At 42.8% G+C, this 13,030-nt stretch overlaps 1 protein-coding gene across 1 annotated transcript in view; it reads left to right on the top strand.

Moving 5' to 3' along the window:
- Positions 1 to 9,527, top strand: part of LOC124556294 (glutamate receptor ionotropic, kainate 2-like) — a 414,191-nt gene extending 404,664 nt beyond the window's left edge. Inside the window, exon 14 of the mRNA XM_047130270.1 lies at positions 8,217 to 9,527. Coding sequence (XP_046986226.1) covers positions 8,217 to 8,354 — 138 coding nt within the window. The 3' untranslated portion in view covers positions 8,355 to 9,527. The remainder of the gene's footprint in view (positions 1 to 8,216) is intronic.
- Positions 9,528 to 13,030: the final 3,503 nt, after the last annotated feature.

The following is a 13,030-nucleotide window of genomic DNA, read 5'->3' as shown; positions in this document are numbered from 1 at the left end:
CCGGATGTGGAAAGGGTGATTCCGGATGCCATGAAGAGTACAGTGTGCAGCCAACTGCAGGTGGTGGCTCATGTCGGTACCAATGACGTGTGTCGCTTTGGATCGGAGCAGATTCTGTCTGGTTTCGGGAGGCTAGCGGAAATGGTAAAGACTGCCAGTCTTGCTTCCGAGATTAAGACGGAGCTCACCATCTGCAGCATCGTCGATAGAACCGACTGTGGTCCTTTGGTGCAGAGACGAGTGGAGGGTCTGAATCAGAGGCTCAGGCGGTTCTGTGACCCTGTAGGCTGCAGATTCCTTGGCTTGCGCCATCGGGTGGTGGGTTTCCGGGTTCCGCTTAATAGGTCAGGTGTCCACTACACACAGGAGGCGGCAACACGGGTAACTGGGGCTGTGTGGAAGGGACTGGGCGGTTTTTTAGGTTAGAGGGTCTCAGGGAACCACAGAAGGGGCGTCCGTCTAAAAGAGGGCAGGTAAAACACTGTAAGGTAGTTGTAGAAACGATTGGTATTGTAATTTTAAATTGTCGTAGCTGTGTTGGGAAAGAACCAGAGCTCCAAGCCCTAATAGAAAGCACTGAAGCTCAAATAGTTGTAGGTAAAGAGAGCTGGCTAAAGCCGGAAGTAAGTTCAGCCGAAATTTTTTCAAACGATCTAACAATGTTCAGAAAGGATAGATTAAATACAGTTGTTGGTGGAGTATTTATTGCTGTCAGAGGTAGTTTGTCTTGTAGCGAAACTGAAGTGGATAGTTCATGTGAAATAGTATGGGTAGAGGTTATACCTGACAATCGGACTAAACTATTCATCGGATCGTTTTACCGACCCCTCCGACTCAGAAGACATAGTTGTTGAACAGTTCATAGAAAACTTGAGTCTCATTTCAAATAAATACCCCGCTCATACAATTATAGTCGGTGGTGACTTCAATCTACCTTCGAAATGCTGTAAAAATTATACGTTTAAAGCCAGCGGCAGGCATAAAACATCATCCGAAATTGTACTGAATGCTTTCTCCGAAAATTATTTTGAACACTTAGTTCATGAGCCCACTCGAAGCGTAAATGGTTGCGAATGCATACTTGATCTTTTAGCAACAAATAATCCTGGACAAAACTGGGTGTTGTGTGATGTCCTTAGGTTAGTTAGGTTTAAGTAGTTCTAAGTTCTAGGGGACTCATGACCATAGATGTTAAGTCCCATAGTGCTCAGAGCTATTTACAATCCTGGACAAATAGTGAGTGTTGTGACGAATACAGGGATTAGCGACCACAAGGCAGTTGCTGCTAGGCTAAATACCGTAACACCTGGAACCATAAAAAAGAAACGCAAAGTATATCTATTTAAAAAACTGATAAAAATGCTCTTAACGCCGTTTTAAGAGACAGTCTTCACTCCTTCCGATCTGATCATGTAAGTGTAGTAAAGTTGTGGAATGTTTTCAAAGAGAGAGTATCAACAGCAATTGAGAGATATATACCACATAAATTAATAATTGATGGTACTGATCCCCCATGGTACACAAAACGGGTCAGATCGTTGTTGCAGAAACAACGAAAAAAGTATGCCAAATTTAAAAGAACGCAAAATCCCCAAGATTGGCAAAGTTTTACAGAAGTTCGAAATATACTTCAGTGCAAGATGCTTTTAATAATTTCCACAACGAAATTCTGTCTCGAATTCTGGCAGAAAACCCAAAGAGATTCTGGTCATACATAAAGCACACCAGTGTCAAGACACAATCAATACCTTCACTGCGCGATAACAACGGTGAAGTCACTGATGACAGTGCCTCTAAAGCAGAGTTATTAAACACGATTTTCCGAAACTTCTTCACCAAATAAGACGAAGTAAATATTCCTGAATTCCAATCAAGAATAACTGCCAAGATGAGAAACATAGAAGTAGATATCCTCGGTGTAACAAAGCAGTTTAAATCACTTAATAAAGGTAAGGCTTCCGGTGCAAATTGTATACCAGTCAGGTACCTCTCAGAGTATGCTGATAAAATAGCTCCATATTTAGCAATTATATACAACCAATCGCTCACAGAAAGATCCATACCTGAAGACTGGAAAATTGCTCAAGTCACACCAATATCCAAATAGGTAAGTAGGAGTAATCAGCTGAATTACAGGCCTATATCACTAATGTTGATTTGCAGTAGGGTTTTAGAACATATACTGTATTCGAACATTATGAAGTACCTCGAAGAAAACGATTTATTGACATGTAGTCAGCACGGATTCAGAAAATATCGTCCTTGTGAAACACAACTAGCTCTTTATACTCATGAAGTAATAAGTGCTATCGACAGGGGATGTCAGATTGATTCCATGTTTTTCGATTTCCAAAAGGCTTTCGACACCATTCCTCACAAGAGTCTTCTAACCAAACTGCGTGCCTACGGAGCATCGCCTCAGTTGTGCGACTGGATTCGCGATTTCCTGTCAGAAAGGTCTCAGTTCGTAGTAATAGACGAAGAGTTCAAATGGTTCAGAGCACTATGAGACTTAACATCTGAGGTCATCAGTCCCCTAGAACTTAGAACTACTTAAACCTAACTAACCTAAGGACATCACACACATCCATGCAAGAGGCAGGATTCGAACCTGCGACCGGAGCGGTCGCGCGGTTCCAGACTGAAGCGCCTAGAACCGCTCGGCCACTCAGACCGGAAGACGGAAAGTCATCGAGTAAAACAGAAGTAATATCCGGCGTTCCCCAAGGAAGTGTTATAGGCCCTCTATTGTTCCTGCTCTATATTAACGACATAGGAGACAATCTGAGTAGCCGTCTTAGATTGTTTGCAGATGATGGTGTCATTTACCGTCTTGTAAAGTCATTAGATGATCAAAACGACTTGCAAAATGATTTAGATAAGAAATCTGTATGGTGCGAAAAGGGGCAATTGACCCTGAATACAGAAAAGTGTGAAGTTATTCACATGAGTACTAAAAGAAATCAGCTAAATTTCGATTACCCGGTAAGTCACACAAATCTGAGAGCTGTATATTCAACGAAATATTTGGGGATTACAATTACAAATAATCTAAATTGGAACGATCACATATATAATATTGTGGGTAGAGCAAACCAAAGACTGCGATTCATTGGGAGAATACTTAGAAGGCGCAACAAGTGTACAAAGAGACTGCTTACACTACGCTTGTCCACCCTATTCTGGAGTATTGCTGTGTGGTGTGGGATCCGCATCAGGTGGGACTGACGGATGACATCGAAAAAGTACAAAGAAGGGCAGCTCGTTTTGTATTATCGCGAAATAGGGGAGATAGTGTCACAGACATAGATAAATGTGATGTATTGCGAATACATAGAAAGAAGGATCCTTTATTGAATGATTATATGATAGCGGAACAAACACTGGTTGCAGTTACTTCCGTAAAATATCTGGGAGTATGCGTGCGGAACGATTTGAAGTGGAATGATCACATAAAATTAATTGTTGGTAAGGCGGGTACCAGGTTGAGATTCATTAGAAGAGTCCTTTGAAAAGGTAGTCCATCAACAAAGGAGGTGGCTTACAAAACACTCTTTCGACCTATACTTGAGTATTGCTCATCAGTGTGGGATCCGTACCAGATCGGGTTGACGGAGGAGATAGAGAAGATCCAAAGAAGAGCGGCGCGTTTCGTCACAGGGTTATTTGGTAACCGTGATAGCGTTACGGAGATGTTTAATAAACTCAAGTGGCAGACTCTGCAAGAGAGGCGCTCTGCATCGCGGTGTAGATTGGTTGGTTGGTTGTTTTGGGGAAGGAGACCAGACAGCGAGGTCATCGGTCTCATGGGATTAGGGAAGGACGGGGAAGGAAGTCGGCCGTGCCCTTTGAGAGGAACCATCCCGGCATTTGCCTGGAGCGATTTAGGGAAATCACGGAAAACCTAAATCAGGATGGCCGGACGCGGGATTGAACCGTCGTCCTCCCGAATGCGAGTCCAGTGTCTAACCACTGCGCCACCTCGCTCGGTGTTGTAGATTGCTCGCCAGGTTTCGAGAGGGTGCGTTTCTGGATGAGGTATCGAATATATTGCTTCCCCCTACTTGTACCTCCCGAGGAGATCAGGAATGTAAAATTAGAGAGATTCGAGCGCGCACGAAGGCTTTCAGACAGTCGTTCTTCCCGCGAACCATACGCGACTGGAACAGAAAAGGGAGGTAATGACAGTGGCTCGTAAAGTGCCCTCCGCCACACACCGTTGGGTGGCTAGCGGAGTATAAATGTAGATGTAGATGTAGACATGATACGTGAATTGGAGTGGCAATTATTAAAACAAAGGCGTTTTTCGTTGCGACGGGTTCTTATCATGAAATTTCAATCACCAGTTTTCTCCTCCGATTGCGGAAACGTTCTGTTGGCACCCACCTACGTAGGGAGAAATGATCATCACGATAAAATAAGAGAAATCAGGGCTCGCACAGAAAAATTTAAGTGCTCGTTGTTCCCGCGTGCCGTTCGAGAGTGGAACGGTACAGAGACAGCATGAAGGTGGTTCATTGATCCCTCTGCCAGGCACTTTATTGTGAATAGCACAGTAATCACGTAGATGTAGATGTAACTAATAATTGTTCTGTATTTACATTAATCTAAAACTTATTTTTTTATTTTTGTCTGCGTTTCGGGTGAGATGGTCCCGAGGAGGAAACTTCGTCCGGTTCTTCGTCTTCTTCTGGCATGGGACCTAAATCGATTTCCTCCTCGCAGATATCAATCTCATCGTCGATTTGCGTCGAATCAAGAAAGATGTCCTCTTCTATTGGAGAGATAAGGCATGAAAGCCCCTTGCTATCAGCTGCATATAGCCGAGTCCTTTATGCACTTTATACGTGCTGGATATTATTTTTAGCAGTTCCCGGGATATTGGAGGCTGGGTGTTTGCTATGGAGCCGGCCGCGGTGGCCGTGCGGTTCTGGCGCTGCAGTCCGGAACCGCGGGACTGCTACGGTCACAGGTTCGAATCCTGCCTCGGGCATGGGTGTGTGTGATGTCCTTAGGTTAGTTAGGTTTAAGTAGTTCTAAGTTCTAGGGGACTTATGACCTACGATGTTGAGTCCCATAGTGCTCAGAGCCATTTGAACCATTTTTTGAACCATTTGTTTGCTATGGGGTCAGGTCGTTTTTGTGCTCTTCCATCGTCATCTCAGTACATCGAGCTGATCATTCCTCCACAATTGAACCTGCAAGTAATCCTGAGGGATTGCTGGCAAGCGTCGTCTTCGGTGTGAGGCAAACGTGCCCAACTGAACAGTTGCAAACGAATTTCATTCAAAAGCTGGAAATTGTCACCTGTTTACAAACACACAATGAACTTCACTCTTGCGTCAGCGATCTTATCAGGAGTGGTGCTGTGGTCCGTGAAGTATGAGGCAACGCGTTGGAGATTCGCGTTCTTTTGAAATATGTTTGTGAATTTGCTTTCACCCTGGCGAAAAAGTGTGTGGGTGTTGTGACAGCCAGTGAAGGTGTGAAGAAATAATACATGTTTTTTGACTTCTTGGGAGAGCATAGAACTGTAGGATGCGTAAATGAATGTGTCTTGGTTGTCTTTGACCAAATTTCATAAAGAAGATATTGGTGACTGTTTCATCCTGCTCACTACTATCAGCTATGTTGTCAGTCAGCAGGACCAACAGATCAGTATTTTCCCTGGCAGTGAAGATGTTACCTCCCTGTCTCACGTCTTTCCTATAGCTGTGCCAACAAACAAGGGGTTTCCGTCCTCAATGGCCGGATTGACACCCTTCGCCATACAGTTTTCTCTCAGTGTTGGGACAAGGCGTTTCTTATTAACTTCTTTTAATAAGAGACAGTCTTTTGGCATAGCTGGTGAACTCGTCTCATCAAATAAAACAGAAACGGATGATGCAGAGCAGGCTCTTCGAGCACGTTCGGCAGATTTTATGCTTTTCTCAGCTCCCTTCTCACGCTATCAATCGAACACTACGCGTACTTTTCAAGTATGGAGGAAAGCACTTAATCAGTGTTCCCCACAGCTCAGTGTAAGAGAAACCCACCGTCAACGACAAAGTCTGTGTTGCTTGTGAAAATATTGACTGGATTGAGCTGTTCAAAAACTCTCTGATTTTCTAGACTCGCGTATTATTCCTCCGTCATCAAAAAGAGTTATTGGATATGGGGTTAACTGAATAGCGAAGTATGACTGGAGCTGTTACGGTGAATTCATATGCAAAAAGATTATGCGGAAAATTGTATCTGGACTGACAGGGACTAGTTCAACGTTTATCTTGACTGTAAGCTTCACGGCTCACACAGGCACTATTTGGTTCTTCCTCAGGAACTGCACTTGCTTAAAATTCTTCCCTCTAGTATTTTCCGTGTATTTTTCTGTTTTTCATAAGCCTCTTGGCAGTTGCTGCCATCACGTCCCAACACTTCAGTACTAATGCACATGAGTGGACGTTCCTTGAGGGTATGGGTTATGTGAATCAAACCACTTAGAGAATTTTTCCACATCAGTGATGTTAAAATTGAATATTTGGACTAATGTGCATGATTAGGGGTTCAAAATTAATTTGGCTCCACAAACAGTTCTTAACAGATATTTAGCGCTACGTAAATTTTCATGTTTTTATTTGTATCTTTGTAATTTCAAAACTTTGAAGCTTTTTTATGCAGAGCTTGATGCTCTACAACTTTTATGCATGACACTTTTCATTTTTAGTAGCCCTTTTTAAGTTACAGGCTTTCGAACATGAGCAAAACTCACTTTTCCGCCAAATTGATAAAACATACGACTTTTTACTATCGATTGTGTATAAATGACTGAGCCGATTTCAACTTTTAACTAGGTGACTCTACGATCAGATTTATGCTTTATCATTTTGTTGCTTTTGGAAATTTTACGTAGGATGTATCGTTTTCGATTTATAAGTGAAAAACTAAAAAAAATCGAAAACTTTCGTCATTTTTCGGCCCTCAAAAGTGTAGCACAAGCCAGAAACTGTCGCAGACTCATTTATGATTTTGAATACGTAGCGTCGATTAAAAATATTTCCAGTGTGTGCATATTTACTGCCCAGCGCAGCCGTTTTTAGGGCTACTTTTCCTGTGCTATAAAGGTTTCTTTGAAATATCGCGGTGCAGAAGCTGAACGCTGCTACCTTCAATATAACAATAACCTCTAGTGGCTCTGACCCCGAAACGCAAAGGCTTGTTTACTCTGATTACTTTCACTTTATTATGTCGTGTAGTGTCATGTTTCGGCGCAACTCTGAGCTCTCGCCAAGAGTAGTTCTAGCATGACTTGCGGTGTCGGTTGACCAACTTCGGTAGGCGATTGTTTATTTGTCTCGGAATTTTAAATCTGTCGTTCTTGCATAGTGGGATTTGTTGTTGACAATTTGCCTCCTTCAGAAGAAACTGAAACATTCATTCAGCGAAAACTAAACGGAAAAACGATATCCACTTGCATGACATTCCTTCAAGCATTGTATAGAATGAAAGATGTGCACCGTTCACAAGGTTCAGGTAAGAGTGAAAAAAGTAATTGACAGACTCCAAGTATTTACATTTAAGTTGAAAGGTTTAATTTTGACACAGCTCTATTGTGTACAGGCCTCTCATTTTTATGTTTTTTTGCGAACTCTTTAATTTCTTTGTTTTTTTACTGTTACATTAATTCCCCATAGATGAGTAGCATTTCTACCTTCTCTTACTTACTGCACATTTTACTGACGCAACTTTCAAATGAAGACGATTGACAGGATGGCTGGTGTGTGTGTTCCTTGCGTTTTCATTTGTTTACCGTCAACTCCAGCAAGTGGATGAGTTACGTTACTCCCGGTAGCTGCATTGTGTGCTAGTACCAAAGAATCCAAGTCAGTTTTGTGTTACGTTTTTAATAACGGCAGGTTTACTAGCATCGTACACAGTCATGCGTTTATGAACATGTCTTGAGAAGCGGAAGTGAATTATCAAAAAATATAGGATGCTATTTGAAAAACATGTAGTGTTATTCATATCTTCGTAACGAAAAAAGTTACACAAAAGGCAGCCATGCTGATTGATTTACTCTGATGACTAAACATCATTTGCTTGACACACTTTTATTTTGTTTCTGGACAAAAAGTTATTTGGGGTGGTAAAGATAAATGAGACATATGTATTCCTGCGTCTTAATTGAACTGCGGGCAAAGTAGGCACTAGAATGATTTTAAGTTTGAAATTGTTGCCAGATGACGCCGTGGGAGGCGCTGGTGAGCGAGCTGCGCTTCGTGGTGCAGTGCAGCAACAACAGCAAGCCTGTGCGGCCCCGTCGCGTCGATTCCACTTCCGGAACGGGCAGCTACGACGACTCCTATCTGCGGCAGTAGTGACTGGGGCTGTTCGCCACGTTACCACTACTATGGGAACAGAATGCAAATGAAGCTGTAGTGTCTCACGTGCATCGAATACTTCCCTATGCACCATGGCGTTAGACAGCAGCTGTTAACAATCACAAACAGCAACCTAATGATAGATGCACTTCATTTAATTTATACCCCACATTGTAAATCCACTCGTAGGATGTATATTTAACATGATAGGTATACACTCTTGCACAAAAAAATATTGTTGACTTCGTCTTCGTACTAGGAGATCTGACATTCTTCCACGTCCCTGACGAATCTAGCGATTTTTAAAGCAGAATAACAATGTACACTTAAATACTGTAGTTTTCTTGTTAGTAGAATTTTTAATATTTAAACATTAAGCAGTAATTTACTTGATTAGTAAGAATATAAATTTGTTGTTCTCCTAGTCGTATTTAGTTCAGTAGATGTTTAGGAAACTTTTCAGTCCACAACATCAAGTACTAGTTACTCATCATCTGTTGCTAGGTCGATCGACCCACTAAGAGAAGCCAGACAGCAGTATTCTCCAACAGGACATTTGGTCGTTTAATGATTAATAAAAAAATTACCTTTATCTTTTCATACTGAATCCCTCTATCACATTACATTACCTGTGCAAAAGGACTTCTGTGCTATTTACTTTTACTCTGATATTAATATTTTTGAAGCTTCCTGGAAGATTAAAACTGTGTTCCAGAGCGGGACATGAACTTGGGACTTTTGTCTTTCGTGGGCAAATGCTCTACGAACGGAGCTGCCCAAGCACCACTCACAACTTCAGTTCCTGTAGTACCTCATCTCCTACCTTCCAAATTTCACAGACGTTCTCCTCCATAACTTGCGGGACTAGTACCGCTGGAAAAAGGGGAGTGCGGAGAAATCCCATAAGCACAGCCAGGGGGTTTGTGTCCAGAAATAATTTTCACCCTTCAGCTCAGTGTGCGCTGATTTGAGATTTCGTGGTGGATTAAAATTGCATGCTTCGACGTAGCTCAGTTGGTCGAGCAACTGCCCACGAAGTCAAAGGTCCTATGTTGGAGTCCCGGTCCAGCATCAAGTTTTAATCTGCCGCGAAGTTTAATCTCAACACGCCATCCACTGCAGAGTGAAAAATCATATCGGAAATAATATTTTCATGAAAGGAAGCTCGAATAGTGTTGTTCATTTCTCATATAATTTATGAAACATTGTTGCTGTTTTTTACACATATCCAAAATAAATAGTTTATACTAACACATTTTGTAACATTTATTAGAACTGAGTTTCAAAATATCTAGTTCTTTCAATGTCTAAGATTTTCCAACAATTAATACTGTTAACATCTGAATTGACTTAGAAACCTTTAGTGTTATTCAGCTGTCTAATTCAAGTGAAATATCACTCAATTTTTTCCTTGTCATATTGTTATAAATGAAAATTTATTATATCAGCGGAGTATATCATCAAAATTTATCTGCTTCGAAAACAGTTAACAGCCTGAACATGGATGGAAACATCTTTATATAGTTACATATTTGCAGTATTTCCAAGATTGTTAGAAACGTTAGTCTAGATTTTTCATTCATAGTGTAACGTTATTGGACTCACCAGTCTTGTTTAGGTTCACGTTATTACAAATTCATTGTTACGGGTGGCCATCGTTGAGATACATGGTTAGGGTGGGCTACCGTGGTATGTTCTGCAGGAAGAGCACCGTATGGCGTGGGTCATATGCAGGTGCCCCACTAGCGTGAACATACGCCGTAGAGTAAAGGAACTTGTGCAGAAATACTCTAACATTCTTGTTAAGTTCATAGTAAAGCCGGGGTTCCTAAGCCGGAGTCTGATCAGCGCCGCCAGTTCCCTTTAATCAGAAACTCTGGGAATGCTTCAGCGACCACCGTGCGGCATTGTTGTGGAACGATGTTTCACAGAGAATGAGGATCCAAATTAAAAGCCCAGATAGCGAAGATGGTACAAACCTCTTAAAAAATAAATAAAATGCAAACAAAAAATAAACTTCGATCACAGTGTGTGCTGCACGTTGAGGAGGTGAATGGCTGTTAAGGTGAAGGTGTTGTTAGGTTGTAACCTCTGGGGAACCTGCCGCACCTCAGTAGTGTAAGCTTACCCAGTCACCCAGGACTCTCTCTAGTTGGCCTCTTATTTCCATAGCTCGTCGTGGGACGTCCATGGAGCCTACATCAACTTCAAATTCTACCATCTGTTCGGGTGGTTCGTTGGGCAGTATTAACAAAATGGTGCAAATGGCTCTGAGCACTATGGGACTTAACATCTATGGTCATCAGTCCCCTAGAACTTAGAACTACTTAAACCTAACTAACCTAAGGACAGCACACAACACCCAGCCATCACGAGGCAGAGAAAATCCCTGACCCCGCCGGGAATCGAACCCGGGAACAGTATTAACACCCAAACCCCAAGGAGACCTCCGTGGCTAGTACACCTGAGATCTCTGTGAATATCAGAGGGAGCACTAACAGCGGCAGACCACATTATTTGATAGATAATGTTTTCGTAGTTATTAATCGTACGAAAAGTTCATTTGAGAAATTGTCGTCCTTCAACATATGTAAGGCTTTAGAATGACTTACAGGGCATTTTTAATATATTAAGAACCTGCGTAACCGCAAATTTCTCTCCGAGGCAAAGAAATTCACCAAAGTAAATAATTTATTAAATGTCAAATAACTTGAAGAATATGCCACCAACAGCGAACTGCAAAATGTACTAAGCTGTTGCAAGGGAGCTTTAGCCTTTCGGGACAACGTGAATATAGATGCCAAAGAATTCCAACGCCAATGGGAAAAGCGAAGGAGTCATCAAAGTCAAGCATTTTATGAAAAGAGTATACGGTGAAGTCGAGAAGCACCACCTCTTGTTCCCACGTCCAATTCGCAAAAACTAGCCGAGTACACTGTAGCAGGCATTATCGTATTATCGTCCTTAAAGTTAGGCCGCTCATACCTAACCCTATGCGCTGCTTTAAGTGACAACACTTTAGTTGCACTATCATGTTTTGCGGAAGTCCAACTACGTATGGGAGATGCGGTTCTGGAGCCCACGAATCATGCATTCAGTACACTGCCCCTTCCATGTGTGTTACATGCTCCCATATCAATTCAGTTTGGAGAATGTACACGATCCCAAAATCCGATAGATAAAGATTATACAACGTATCTCACATCCTGAAGCGAAGAGGGCATTTAAGGCCTCACGGGCACGTTCTTCTGTGAAATCGTTCACCTCGGTATTGAAGCAATTTGTACCGAAGACTAGTGTATGCACCCAGGCAGTGACAGCTGAACACGGCACAAGAACCTACAAGTACATCTGTAAAGGTACTTGCAAATCTGCAAACTCATTAAATTCAAATGGCTCTAAGCACTATGGGACAACATCTGAGATCATCAGTCCCCTAGACTTAGAATTACTTAAACCTAACTAACCTAAGGACAACACACTCATCCATGCCCGAGGCAGGATTCGAACCTGCGACCGTAGCAGCAGCGCGGTTCCGAACTAAAGCACCTAGAACCGCTCGTGCACACTCATTAAACCAACATGTTTACATACAACTGAAACAATAGTGACAGCAGAACGTGCAGGCAGGAAAAATAATAAACTTTCCCAGGAGAAAGAAAAATAGGACGAGAAGAGCTCGCGCAAATCCAAGCTAGAGTCGAACAGCTTTCCAAAAAGATCAGCCTCAATACCATCATTTTGTGTGCCATTGACCTGTTTAATTGATGAGACAGTGATCATAGCTGCGATAGTCTCCCCGAATGAACCGGAAAGTCCTTCAAGTGACCCCCACCTATCGCTTCTGCTGCATATTCCTGCTCACCGATGAACGACAGGGGGAAAGACGGAGAAAAACCTCACCGCTAAGATGGCGCACCTACTGCAATGGAACATTAATAGGTTCAGGACACATGTGGATAGGTGGAGGAGGAGGAGGAGGAGGAGGAGGAGGAGGAGGAGATTAGTGTTTAACGTCCCGTCGACAACGAGGTCATTAGAGACGGAGCGCAAAACCGGGTGAGGGAAGGATGGGGAAGGAAATCGGCCGTGCCCTTTCAAAGGAACCATCCCGGCATTTGCCTGAAGCGATTTAGGGAAATCACGGAAAACCTAAATCAGGATGGCCGGAAACGGGATTGAACCGTCGTCCTCCCGAATGCGAGTCCAGTGTGTGTGGATAGGTGGAATGTCCTAGTGCATAGAAGACCACTGTGTTGGTGTTTATAAGAAACAGATTTGAAGTTTAGAGAGACCAATAGAAATGCAACAGGCATTTTGCGTCTTGGGAGAAGTGCAGTTACGGCTTTGGATAAAATCTTGCCTTTGATCTTTGAGTTGCCCACATGCAGGCACAGGAGCAAAAGGAAGACCCCTTTCTTGACAAAAGACCAATCGGCCAACCGGCCGGAGTGGCCGTGCGGTTCTAGGCGCTACAGCCGGCCGGAGTGGCCGTGCGGTTCTAGGCGCTACAGTCTGGAACCGAGCGACCGCTATGGTCGCAGGTTCGAATCCTGCCTCGGGCATGGATGTGTGTGATGTCCTTAGGTTTAATTAGTTCTAAGTTCTAGGCGATTGATGACCTCAGTGCTCAGAGCCATTTGAACCATTTGAACCAATCGGCCAGCCTGTAA

Source organism: Schistocerca americana, chromosome X, assembly GCF_021461395.2.
Source record: "Schistocerca americana isolate TAMUIC-IGC-003095 chromosome X, iqSchAmer2.1, whole genome shotgun sequence".
NCBI classification, from domain to species: Eukaryota; Metazoa; Arthropoda; class Insecta; order Orthoptera; family Acrididae; genus Schistocerca; species Schistocerca americana.
The sequence above is the reverse complement of the archived record's forward strand: the minus strand, read 5'-3'. Positions and strand labels throughout refer to the sequence as shown.